General features: G+C 36.2%; 1 protein-coding gene across 1 annotated transcript in view; it reads left to right on the forward strand.

Annotated features, from left to right (window-relative positions):
• Positions 1-13,815, forward strand: part of SRBD1 (S1 RNA binding domain 1) — a gene marked incomplete at its 5' end in the record, with an annotated part of 116,522 nt that overhangs the window by 101,339 nt on the left and 1,368 nt on the right. Inside the window, 2 exons of the mRNA XM_010024912.1 lie at positions 737-889; positions 12,093-12,277. Of these exons, the coding sequence (XP_010023214.1) occupies positions 737-889; positions 12,093-12,277 (338 nt within the window). The remainder of the gene's footprint in view (positions 1-736; positions 890-12,092; positions 12,278-13,815) is intronic.

Below are 13,815 nucleotides of genomic sequence, written 5' to 3' on the forward strand. Positions count from 1 at the left end.
CAGTCGCTTGGGGTTGGAACTGGATGAGCTTTAAGGTCCCTTCCAACCCAAACCACTCTATGATTCTATTAATTGGCAGTTAAGTATGAAAATATCCACACAAAATCTTTATCACAGAATCATAGAATAGTCAGAGTTGGAAAGGACCTTAAGATCATCTAGTTCCAATGCACTGCAATGGGCAGGGGCACCGTCCACCAGACCAGTAATGCGTTCTAAGAAATACTCATTCTATTTTATGCCCCCTGCCATGAGCAGGGACACCACACACTAAACTATGTCACCCAAGGCTCTGTCCAGCCTGGCCTTAAACGCCTCCAGGGTTGGAGCATGCACAACTTCCTTGGGCAACCTATTCCAGTGCCTCACCAACCTATTCCAGTGCCTCACCAGCACTTTGTCAAGTAGGTTGTCTCCATTTTGCAGACAGTTGTATAGTGTTTTATTTATAATATTCATAATTTATTTATTTATAATCTTGTCATCATGAAGAAATTTTGATGAAGCAGGGAATCCCTTCCCAATGTTTGTTTCTATTTAAAATTAATTTATACATACATGTTAAATTTTAATGCTATAATTAAGATTCACCCACAATGACCTTTTAGGGGCTTTGTACTTTTTTTATTTTAAAGAAAGAATATTATATAAAAGTCTAATTGCATTTTTCACATGTGTGCACTTGGCTGGGATCTTATTCATTAAGAATGACATGTCCGTTTTTGATTTCTGACAGTAATAAGAAAACTGAACCTGGAAGTCATGTGCTTCTGACTAAAGCAGGTGCACAGGGTAAAAAGAAGGGTAAACCAACACCATACGCCTCACAACAACCCAATCCTTTGGACCAAACTTGTATTCATCCAGAGTCTTACAACATTGCAATGAGGTAAGCAGTGTGAAGCTTTTTGAACCATTGATGCTATCAAATTTTAAAATGAAAGTATTTATTTTTCTGACAACAGCCTGCGCAGCCTTTTAAGACAGGAACACACATTAATTTGATGTTTTCTCACCTTTCTTCAAGAAAAAGTTATGTTTCAGAAGTTGTTTACAAGTAAAGGGTTTCAATTGGTGTGTTTTGCCTTCCATGTGCATGCCAATTTTTAGTTTTATTCTTTGGGGTTTTTTTGCTTTCGCATTGTTTTCTAGTGAGGAAATCAGTGCATTTTCAAAACTTCACCAGACTTTCTTCCCATGATGCTGTCTTCTTCATATCACCACTTTGCACCTCTTTGAGGCCACTTTTCTCAATTTCTTTGTTTGCCAACTCTCATTATGCCAGACATCACTTTCAGTTTGGACTTTTCAGTTCACAAAGTGTGGAGACAAATAATTTGTTTTAAAAAATGGCTAAACACTGAGGTTTACTTTTCTTCTATCTTGCCCCCATATATTATGTAAAAGGCCATAACTAAAACAATTTTATTTGTTCTTAAAAATAATCTAATTTAAATGTGATGCAAATTTTTGGTCAGCGGTATTTTAATACCTCTGCAACATTAAGAACTGCTTTTACATTGTTCCTGATGTTCAGCATATGCCAGTCAAGCTTTCTCCTTAATGAATTTTGGCCACCAGAATTTGTTTATTTGTGTGTTTGAGTGTGCACAAGAGTGCACAGACATATGTGAGGATGTGTCATTATCATGAGCCTTTGAAATTAAATTCAGATACTGTGAGATCTAATTAAGATGTGTGTGTGAAGATCCCAAATACATGAACACTGGGGTAATTTTGCTAAGTGACCTTTAACTAAAAGAAGAGAATGGGTTTTGTGTAGGTCAGAAAAAAGTAATTAGGAGTCCATGTGTGCCTCTGGTTAGGGCATACTGCAGCTGCTAAATGCTAGTATAAGCTGTGATCTTTACTATCATCAGCCTGGTTGAAACAGGACTCTGCTTGTCCTCTTGAGAAAGCATTATCTCCTGCAATAAACCAGCACATACTTATTTTTTTGGGTGATTTGCTGTGAACAGGTTCACTTCTTAAAATGTGCCAGGGCTAATTTCAGCAGTAGTTAGATACTTTAGAATTCTTACAATCTCTGTTGTGATCATTATTCCTGGAGAAACAGAGCTGTGCTTCCTGGTTTATAAACAAAACCATCTTTTAGCCTCAGAGAGAGATGCTGGATTTCTGAATTCATGAAGCTTGAGTTTCTTATCTAAAACTTTTTACAGGACCTTGCATTCTTAGGACACCTTCCCTACAGTATATGCTCTGTTTTCAATCAGGTGGAGATAATTGCATGTACAACTTCCTATGCCTAGGTCTGCATGCGTTCTGTCTGCTAGGTATGCAGTGCACTTTTGTTTCCATCCTCTCCCTGCCACAATTCATTCTTCTTTGTGCCTGATTCTAGAGCCACTGTGCAACTGGCTGTTAAAGTGCATGCTCTTTGTGCAGTGTGTAAGTAGTTGGTTTGACCATTTCCCTTTTTTTCTTATACATCAGCATTTATTAATTATCTGCCCTATGCATAGGTGTAGGAAAAAATTGGGCAAGACCCTGGTCATAATGATCATACATTTGGTAGGTAGCTTATAGAGTAGGGAAGCTTGGTCACCCCTATATATTATTCAGAGTGAGCCAATGTAAAATTAAATAAATAAAGTGTTATTAAAAAATAATGTTCATTTCTAATATTTTATTTAATTTAAATATTGAGTAGTCAGGATTTGATTAATCGTCCATTTAGCTTTCCAGCCCTAGCATACTAATAAAACGATCAGTAAAAGTGTTCACAGTGTTACCAGCTTTGCCTAAAGGCTGATGTGAAAAGATTGCTTCGGGGAGCAGAGAAGTGTAGCTAGTTAATGGTGGAATACTACAGGAAATTATCTGCATACAACACCATTGCAAAGGTTGGTCAGAAAATAACAAATTGTGACTTTGTTTCCAGAGTCACAGTAGCACAGATTATTCTTATATCTGAAGAGGTGAGTGGGATTTATTACTGCAAAGGGTAGCTCAGAGATTTACATACAGTTGAAATTTGGGAGAAAATTTTAGTAGGTATCACAAATCATATAACTGTGATTTGGAATTTGGCTGGGAACCCAGAATTAACAGTATTAAGAATAAATAAATAAAAATTAATGAGTACAGGTTTTACATCTCAACAAAAAAATAGTGGTTTGAGTTATGGGCTTATGCATGATTCAGAGAGGAGGCTGCCACCTATTGCACAGCCAACACTGCTTAGAAGGTACCTTGCTGATTCTTAAAATGTGCTCGTGGTCAAACTCGTTAGGCTTTGAGAGCTGCAAAGTCATTGCAGAAGTATGACATGGCTACAGGCCACTGCTACCTATCATGTCATTTCTCTTTGGCTAATGCAACTACTTTAAGCTTCCAGCTGTGCCATTGTCTGTTCTTTGTTTCTCACCTCCTAGACTGAATTTTCAAATGAAGTGTTTAGATCCAAGTTCATGTTGTAGGTATGTGCTGTACAGGTCTTTTTATGCAGAAAGAATATCAGTAGCAGTTAAAACAAATATAAAACCACAATAACAATATCTGCTAATGGAACACTAAAATTACTAAGCATAGCATCTGTCTCTGTGACGGAATCAGTCTCTTCTGTTTTCTTTGGGCTTTCTCTCTGTTGTCTTACTTCTTACGTTTATGAGTATCTGTACACATAGTTTGATGGAGGGGGGAACTCATGAAGTGCTTTCAATAAATGTGCTCTATGTTCACCGGTATTTTTTTTTTCTTGCAATCAAAAGATAGTTTCCTTGAAAGCTTGTTGAATATGAAGGTCATAACTTTTATGGTATAGATTTTATTAACATGCACTAGCTTGATATCACAGAATGGTGTGGGGAAGGGGGCAAATAGTTCTAACGTTTTTTTTCACTGCAAATAGCTGTTTGCAGAAAAGAAAATACAGCTCTGCAGCAAACTGACAAAAGCCAAGAAGTGTAGTATTAAAAATTGACACTCATGACATAAGGGCTAAATATAAACCAGACATCCTCCCCTCAAGCAACTAATGCTATAATTTAGCAATGATTATATATTTAAAATGACCTTTTCAAAAAAAGCATGTGAGCTGTTAAGCTTCTTGGAATTTATGGAAATGGCTTTCCAAACCAATTTGCTGCCTAAATATGAATTAAGAAAAAATTCTTCTAGGAATTCAGTCTGCATGGAGGATTCACTCCAAAGCTTATCAGAGCTGTTGATGATATTTGCTTACTTTGATAGGCAGTGGATGGAACTGGGCTTGTAATTGCCTTTTGTTGAGCCTATGTTCATGAGAAAGCTTCTGAGAGCCTAAAGCTTCTGAATTAAACATTAACAGTGACGTTAATGTTCTTGATTTGAGGTGTCTTGCTGAAATAACCAATATCTAAAGGACTTTCTAAGGTGTTAGAACTAAACTAGGTTTAAAACCTAATTTATAATTCTTACAGTTTCAATCAATGTACATGAGAAAAATTGAGTCTGTTAGAAGTAGGTCAGAATGAATATTTAATGCATGAAGTTTTAAACAAAATACACTTTAAAGGAGTTCTGGTGCATTACTGCTTTCAAAGTATTCATTTCTTCTATTTCTGTGCTTGCAAAGAACTTGTCAGAGGCCATATGAAGCTCACAGGTGGATCTGTGCTACCAAAGGGCAGAATTCTTGTCTTGAAGAAGAAGGGTAGATTTTAAGGCGTCATAATGCAGTTGTACCTACCTCTTCTCACAGAAATTAATATGAATGGAATACATGCTGTGTAAATGAGTCAGGCTTCCTCATGCCATGTCTGCCACATCTTGCTGTAAGAAAATAGCTTGTGAAAATTTTATTAGATTAAAAGTTTTCATGGGAAGTTACATCTATTTTTAAACAAAATAAGATGGTGATTTTAATCCACTGCTTTAATCCAAATTACCCAAAAGCAGCAGTCCACAATACAGATTTATGACATGCAAAATTATCAGTTTTTAAAATGTTTTTGAGGGATAGAAGTTCAAAATTTGAAACCACCAATTTTGTAGCTTGAAAGGCCAATCCATTAAAATAAAAAAAAAATGGTTAAAGGAATTGCTCCCAAGTGGTGACTTTGGTTGCCAAGCTTTAGGCTGGAGCCAATTTTTATGGCTGAATTAGAAACCCCTGAAAAATAGGGGGTTTATAATGGAAACACTGATGTAATCTTTACTACAGTGGCACAAATGGTGCTGGTATGATTGATTTATGCTATTTGAACATCTTAACTTAAAATCTGTATAATTTCTGCAGAAGAATTGGGAAACATCCTACTGGTGATTTAACACACTTTGCAGATGACCAACATATTTTTTGTTAATGGTTTCCACACTATCAAAGCTTGACTTTGTCATATGCAGTGATGAAACTTATGAACACATCTAAATATTATGAATCAGAATATCCTAAAAGTTAAATAAATAAATACAAACTTCGTAGGCAGTGTATTTTCCTGCAAAGCAGAGCTGTGTGTTAAGTTTCTGAAAAGTCTATACCTGACAACCAGTTTATAGTAGCAGAATCTTCTACATACAATTAATACAACAAGTAAAGCATATCCAATTTCTTGGTACGTATTGTAAAATAACTGGTAGAAGAACCAAGGTAACATTTAGGAAGTCTCAAGAAGTTACAACCAGGTTATGATTATAAACCAAAATCCTGGAAAGAAAACACAATGTTTTTTCTGTGTTGTAACAGTCTGCCGGGGGCAGTTGGTTTCGTTTGACTGAATTTTAACATTTACTCATTTTTATTTAAATCTCATAAAAATGTTCTTTGCTGAAGGTTGGCACTCCGAATGTATATTTGCTGCTCACAGATTTGAGCATCTGGCAGACAGGTTGTATTTCAGTCTGACTTGGAGATATTTTGCCACTATTCATAGATGAACTGAAGTTGTGATTTTGCATAACGCAGGTGAGAATCTTCCTTGGCTAATTACCCAGGTTTAGGACTTTGGCTGGAGGATGGATAGCACTGCTCAGTGCAGTTGGTTATGCTTTAAGAAAAGTTTTTTACGTATTGAGCAGAGTGACTTGCAGAGAAGATTCATGTCTTGCCCTTCCCTGTGCGTTGATAACACTGCTTGATAGTCCCATAAGGATGTCAGAATCCCAAGAGGATTCAGCAAAGTACTCATTCGTGTTCTTATTCCTCACCAAAGTAAAACATTTGGGTTTGCTCTTTCAGCAAAGAATTTGTTTATAACATTTTATGTTCTGTTCTAGGTGGTTCAATCATTTCTCTGGTGTTTCTGCTACTCTTTCCATGGTTGGATGTAGCAGCTCATCCATAGTATCTCAGTTGCTATACTGAAAAGCTGCACTTGCTAGCATGGAAGGCGAGTACTGACATGTAAGAAGATGCAGACGGAAAACTGTTGATTAGGGAGAGACCACCAAAAGAAAGTGGTCTTCCTCTCCTGCCCTTTATGCAGCAGCACATTTGTCCTTTGATGGCATTTCTAGCTCTCCACTGGGCTGGCTTGCTTCTGTCCAGGTCCCCTAGTTGTAACTGAGCAACTGAGGCAGTGCTTAAGGGGAATAGAAATCAGGGAGGGAGTAGTTATTTGTTATGGTGTTTGACCAATGAAAACCAATTGTTGTATTATATTTAACAGTGCAGTCTACCTGTGAATATTTTAGAGAGGATAAAAGTTTTTTGCTGTGGTAGGACTTCTTTCCTTAAATTTACTACCAAGTCACCAGAAACATCTTTTCTATACTTCAATAAGGCTGTACTTGCATGTACACACGTGTGTATATTCAAGATAGTGTAAAATGTGCAAAATAATACTCTTCAGTAAAGTCTTAAGCCTAAAAAAGTTAAGTTCTGTAAATTAATGAACCTTTATTACTATTTCCAGTAGGAAACAGCTAACCCTAATAAAGCAGAGCACTTGCAAAATCAGGGCCATTAAGCCTAACAAATAGTAGTTCATCCTCATGTCTTTAGAAGGCCAGTTCATTCATAGGTCTATTAACTTAGTAGCTGCATTTTTAGAGGACATAGTTTTGAAAGTTATCTTGTCAGTAAACAGAAGAGCAGAAAAGGCTTTCAGTGCCATCCAGTGAAGACATTTTAAAACTTTTTATGCAATGTAAAATACTCAGTTAACAAGAATGATTAGAAGAACTTGAAAATAACAAAGAATTTTCCTCCAGTTACACTAGAAATACTAGACTCATAAATCAAATGGTATTTTTTCATCTGTTGAAATTTTTGAAACTTACATAAATTCCTACTGGTGGCATTAAAAAAAAAATAATGGAAATACCTCCTTTAACTGTAGTACTTATAGTACTAATTCTTTGTGGGTAACAACGTGTTTCACTATTTTTGTATCTTGAGTTACACTTCAGTTATGTGATATATCGGTAGTCATGAAAACAGCTAACAACAGCATGCCCAATGGTAGGGTAGCGAAGAGGCTGTGCTGCTCTGTAACTGTGTCTGAACTTCTTTTCTCATTTAGAAACTCATTGTTTCTCAGATTTAAACATTCAAAATGTCATAAACTATCCGAGTGCTTTCTGGTCTTCTGCATGCAGTCAGGTAATTATAATATTAATAATTTATGCATGTGAGGAAAAATTTTAGTTAAATTTCCTTGTCAGGCTAGACAACATAAGTAGTTTTAAATATATTTGAAACTTTAACTTTCTGTGTCTAGCAACTAATTACAGAGAGTAATGCATAAATATTGTTAGACATACCTGCATCAGCAGTCAAAAACTGAGGATCTGTATCACCAGTCGGAGCAAGAAGAGTCAACATCTGCATTAAATAACGATTTTGTGTTTCAAAACATTACTAAAACAAATGTCTGCATAATTTCAGCTTGCTACTGTCATGAATGTACATTTTACCTAACAAAGTGCATGTTAATGCAAAGTTGTTTTGTTTTCAGAGTGATTATGTTGCATTACCATTAATTCATGTGTGCACTGTGACAAGATGTAATGGCATATCATGTTGCTTTAATGTAATGAATCCAGTACTCCCAGCTCTTAAGTCGTGTTGCTGGAAATGATTACATAAACCAGAAATGACTGTGACTAAAACCCTTGCAAAGCTTTAGAACTCCTGCACATTATAAGAAGCTTTTTGGGGGGTTTAAAGTAACTTCTTAAAAATTTACTGAAAGCTTTCCTTGGTAATATTTTTACTCTTTTCTGACTGTTTTTTGCATTCCACTGAAATTTGCATTATCTTTTAAGCATTGCAAGGGTTGTGCTGTAATTTTGTGCAGATGTGTATGTTAAATGAACATGATGTGCTTATTTGTTACATTTGTGCTACTTTTCTTTCTTTATCTGGGTAAGATGGATGAAATTATGTATTAAATAAAAACATCAGTGATTTAGCCATGACCATTCTCTACAGGTCCTGTAAGACTGCAAGGATTGCTTTTAAAAGGAAGGTAGTTGCAGAGGTATCCGAGTATCCTCTAAATCTCAAAACTGTAAACCTCAAAGTCTCTAAAAGAGCTTAATTTTGCTCTGTTCTGACTCTCCTAAGACTCCAGCAGCTTTTGTCTGAGTTGATGTGCCTCGAACAGAAAGCATGCCGTTCACTCAGGCACTCAACGTTTGAGGAAATCAGGGCAATGTATCTTATAAAAATGACCTCACTTCAGAAGAAAATACCTTATCTTTCCCATTTTCACTTCTTTTAACTTTTCTTGAAGTTTTATCTTTCTACTAGATAAGCATAGCACTTGAAGTACTGCAGCATGTTATTTAGTTCACACACAAGGAAAATACTTGAATTTTCACTTTTGCACAGATCATTCACGTTCTTATGTCACGCAGCTGGAACTGTCATTTACAAATTGGGTGAGATATTTCAATGACTGTAGTGAGATAGCTTAACATGACAAATAACAAAACATCTAAAGTAAGGGAAACTTCTTTCCCCTCACCCTGTAGCTATATCCTAGTCTTATTACTATATCCTTTTTTTCTGACCTTGAAATGACTCTTGAAGGAAGTTGTCAGTTGCTTTTTTAATAAGGAAACATTTAACTTTGTTCATAGCAATGACATTTAAAAATAGAAATGATCAATATAAATGTGCCACTGTTCAGTCAGAGATTTGTGCTTCATATTGATTTTTTTATTGTAAATGCCTTCAGGCTATGTTCATTTGAGTGAAAATGATACATTAAATATATAATTAGATTCAACAGTATCTTTAAAAACTACATCTGTAATCACTAAAAAATTGCTTTTATTTGGAAATACTTTAATACATAGGTTTTTACCAAAACCTAACCTAAAAAGGTGAGAATTTCCAAAGTAGAAATATACTGTTTCTGTTAAATTCTTTTGCATCTATGTGCATGCTGGTTCTTGTTACAGTGCTCTGTTCTGCCTATGATATACCTCATAATTCTGAAATATTCTTAACCAAATGCCTCATTTTCAGAACTTCAGTCATTCTGCTGAGGTCAGTAGGACTTCTCATGTACTTCAACTTGGGCACATGTTTAAGCAGGACCTTCGGGTGGAGCCAAGATTTTATTTTGAGCAGTAATGGTGTTATGTTATTTAAACAACTGTATCTGATAACACAGGACCCAAACCTACTGTCCTTGCCTAGATGAGAAATCCTTTTGAGTATCAGACAAATAGTTTCATTGGGATTTCCGGAGAGTGGGGAGACAGAGGAAGAAAGAGAGGGCAAAATAACTTTCATGAATAGTAATTGAGGGCTCAGGCACCTGGGTTGTGTCCTGTTTCAGGCTGGTTCTCTTTCCAGCAGCGTGCACATAGCACTGTGCATTCTGATCGCATTATCCACACATTTGACAGTTTTGTATGTAACAAGGGTTTTATACGTTGGTGACAAGTCCATGTGGTTGAAACCCACCCTGTTATCAATTTACAAAGTGAATGCACTTCTGCAAAATCCTAATGGTGAGAAAACGTTCCTCGGAGGTACTCCAGCTGATTTTCCATTTGAAGTGAAATAAAGCCAAGTACATGAGTGTCAGCAAACTTGTTTCTAGGGGCAGGCAGTAAAGCATACATTATTTAGAAGGTTGAGTCATGAGGCTGGTTGGGTTTGTCGTGTTACATCTGGCATGTCAGTCAAAGCCAGGGCACCTGCTGCCTGTCACTAGTGCTCTAGTGGAGCATTGTCCATCCATCAACATGAGCAGCAAGAGGCCCTCAGGAGTTCTGTGAAGAGCGCTTCACCTGGACCTACACCACTTTCAGTATTGTCATTACAACTGCTTTTGGTGCTCCTTTGATACCAACAGAACATGGTTTCATAGAAGGTCTGATATTTTTTGTATGTAGGTTCTTAATAGAGAAAATATTTGATTAGTCCTATTGTTGTTTATGGAAAAGAAAAATTTGTATTTAATGTTATAAACAATTTTGCATGTTTCTTTAGATTTACGTTGTTTCCAAACCACCTTAAACTACTTCACATATGTTTTAACATATGTCATCCTTTTGGTGAAATTAGTGGGTATTTTGGAGTGAAGCTTTGCCCTTGTGCTCAAAGATTAATTTTGTGATTTACTGCAAGTTGGGTGTAGCTTTAGTTATGTTCCTTCAATTTATATTTTCCCAATACAAAATTAAATTTCTTTTCTTTCAGTTTATATAACTTTTTACCACCTGAAATAATGTCAGTTGGGTTCCTCAGGTTAAAAAAAAAAAGGAAACAACAAAACAAAAAACCTCCACTGTGTCTCCTGATAAGAGCACAACATGTATTTTTCATGATGAAGAAAGGGGCTGGAAGGAGTTTTTGCTTTCTTACAGAGCTGGAATATCTCCCACCATTCACAAGTGCAGGGCATGAACCTGTTGGCCAGCACATCTTTTATGGCTTGTAGTTTACACCTGTTGTGAAGTAGGATAAAGACAGGAAGGTGGGATCTCCTTTAGGAATTTGGAAGGAGCACTTACTCATCTGGAGGACAGGGACAATAATTCCACCTGTCTGCTGTGGTGGTGAACACACAAAAAAAGCATGTGTGTCCCTCCAACAGTAAGAGACATGATAAAGCGGGGTAAAAGAGACTTTTCCATGCTGAGGTGCAGAGCAGGGCACCAGAACAGATAACTGAAGTGTCTAATGAGAAAATGACAAGTTGCTTTATTTATTACAATGTGGCTCAGTTTCTATGAGCCACATCCTTATTTTCATTGGTTTATATCCATTAAAGGCTTGTTTTGCATTTTTAAGTCCTTCAGTAAAATAAGGACCTTTATTCAGTGATAAATAAAGATTGTCTAAGGTGTCACTCCTGATAATAAGGAGTAGGGTCTGCATGTGAATTTTTGTCACCTATTCTCTGTGCTTCTCAGCATTTGTGCCAACAAATTTGTTGAACTGAAAACCTCAGTAAATGTGTTTTGACTTTATTTTTAAAAAAGAGATCATGGATCAATACGTAGTTATTTTGAAGTATTTCTTTTCAGCCTTTTTAGATGTCCAGATTTGTCGCAATCTGCAATATGTGTGTGTTTATGTACGTGGCAATAGGGTAGGGTAAGGGTGTTTGTGTTTTGTAACTACTTTGATGATTTCCTGATTTCTGAAAAACTACTTATTCTTAATACCAAAGTTCTTAGACAAGTATTTTATGTAAAGTTTTTCTTAAATTTGGTCATAATCTCTTCATATTAATTGCATATTTTAAATATTCATCAGTGTTTTACTTACCATTGATTTTAATTTGAATGAGAGTGACAAAATTGACACTATTATAGACTTCTCGCTTATTTCTGGGAAGCTTTCATGGCAAAAGACATCTTTCAGTCATAATCTGACATGATTTTCGCATGAGATGAACTCATTGGGCTGAGAAGTGATTTACATTTTGAAATTTTTGCTTCTAGTTTTGTAATCTATTCCAGGAGATACATGTATACTGATAGACTCTTAAGTTTCCATGTACACGTCTGATCAGTGATGAGTTGAGAGGATATCCACTTGGAAAACTGTTTGCTGTTCATATTTTAGTTTAGCAGAAGTTTTATTCACACATCAATGCAGAAGTAATTAAACCCCCTAAATATAGCAAAGGTTCAGTTCCCTCTAAATCTCTCTCTCTATCTTTGTCCAAACTTCCCAGGTTTTTATCGTTGATTGGAGGAAATGCAAATGACATAGGAAAATCAGATATGCAGCAAAAAGTAAACGCAGTAATTCAAAAGGAAGGTCTGGAAGGCACAGCCAAAAGGCTAAATACAACGGTGCACACACTGCAGCTGATCATTGATGGTCTGACTCAGCCTGAAGGCTTTGACATCCGAACAGGTAAACCTTTGTTTTGAAGGCTGTAATCTCAGATTGAATGTTCTACATATCAGTTTTAAAACAGCACATTTTCTTATTCTAAAGTCAGTAGCAGATTTTCCTGGACTTATAACTCCATTTCTCTTCTCAGGCAAGGTAAAGGCTGTATCATAGTCAGATGTTTCTTTCCAGCTTGGTAGGTAAGGAGTGTGAATCCTGTCTTAAATCATGGCATTTTCAGCCATAGGAAGGGGAGTTGTATGGCTGTTAACAAATGAAATAGTTTCAATATGTTGACTCTATACTGATTAAATCTGTGTTGGCTCTCCATCATGGAGGGGAATGCTGAGACCAAGCTGAAACAGTAGTAATAAGGGTATGTGGAGCAGTAGTGTGTAGCCCTGCTCTTTTATTGCACTAGTTCCTGGAGACAAGTGTAATTGGAGCACATGGCTCATGTTAAAATTTTGCAGTAGTGCTGAATAGTTTGAGGTGGAGGGGAAGAAAGATGAGGTAAGCAATGAAGTAGAACATCTGGAGATGCTGTTGTTTAGTGAAATTTAAAGCTGGATTCTCTTATGACAGCAAGGTAGGCAGCAAAGATGCAGGCTTATAATAAATAATAAACTTATGCTTAAAAAAATTAAAACTTCTGTCTCCCTTTTTGGGGTTCGTAAGTACTTTACTTGCAGATTTTATAAATGTTTCCCACTAGTGATCTTAGAAATGTTTGGGGTCTTTTTTATGCCTGCATTTTTTCTGGTGGTCTCACATCTAAATTACAGTACAATACACTATTAACATATGAAGATATAAAAGCAAAAATATTTTCAGTGGAAATACTCATGTTCTGTTGATCCAGTATATTCCATATTGCTGTAGACAAACTCTGTGACTAGAGTCACTAGAATAGCCTTGGATAGCTGCAATTCATTGTCTTTGTAACCCTTTTAGTGACCATAAGTGAGGAAATGGGTCACGGTTAACAGGGCTCAGGCAGATTGAATAGTTTGTACTCTGCCCTGATTCACAAAATAATCTTGGTTTAAGATTCAATTCACTTGTTGTTCCCAACAGTAGAGATGTGGCATTAGGGAACTGCAGACAGAGAGTAGCATCCCTATGTATCCTCTTAAATTTAATTTCATTAAATTTAAAATTCTATGTTGTTTAATTTTCCTGAATGGCTTTAATACAAAAGAAAATGAAAAAAATAAATGTGGGGAAAGGGAAAGAATAGAATATTTTTATCAGTAATTGTAAAAATCTTTTTCTAGCCAAGGTCTTGCAAGACATTCCTTGTAAGAAATTCTTTCTAACATTAAAGTGGAACAGCTAATCTGGTAACCATAATGAACCTGCTAGGATGGGGGTGAGGGTGGGAAAAGAGGTTTGCAAACATTTAAAAAGATTCCCATAATTTCTCTGAACCTTCTTGTGCTCATTGCCCTGGATGGCTGTTTAGTTGCTTTTTTTCACTGAAGTGCCACTGCAGCGTATAAAGTTACAAAAAGATTAACCATTTTGGACTTGAGCAATTAGGTACATTCCTGCTATAG

This window comes from Nestor notabilis, unplaced genomic scaffold (assembly GCF_000696875.1).
Source record: "Nestor notabilis isolate BGI_N333 unplaced genomic scaffold, ASM69687v1 scaffold7762, whole genome shotgun sequence".
Taxonomy (NCBI): domain Eukaryota; kingdom Metazoa; phylum Chordata; class Aves; order Psittaciformes; family Psittacidae; genus Nestor; species Nestor notabilis.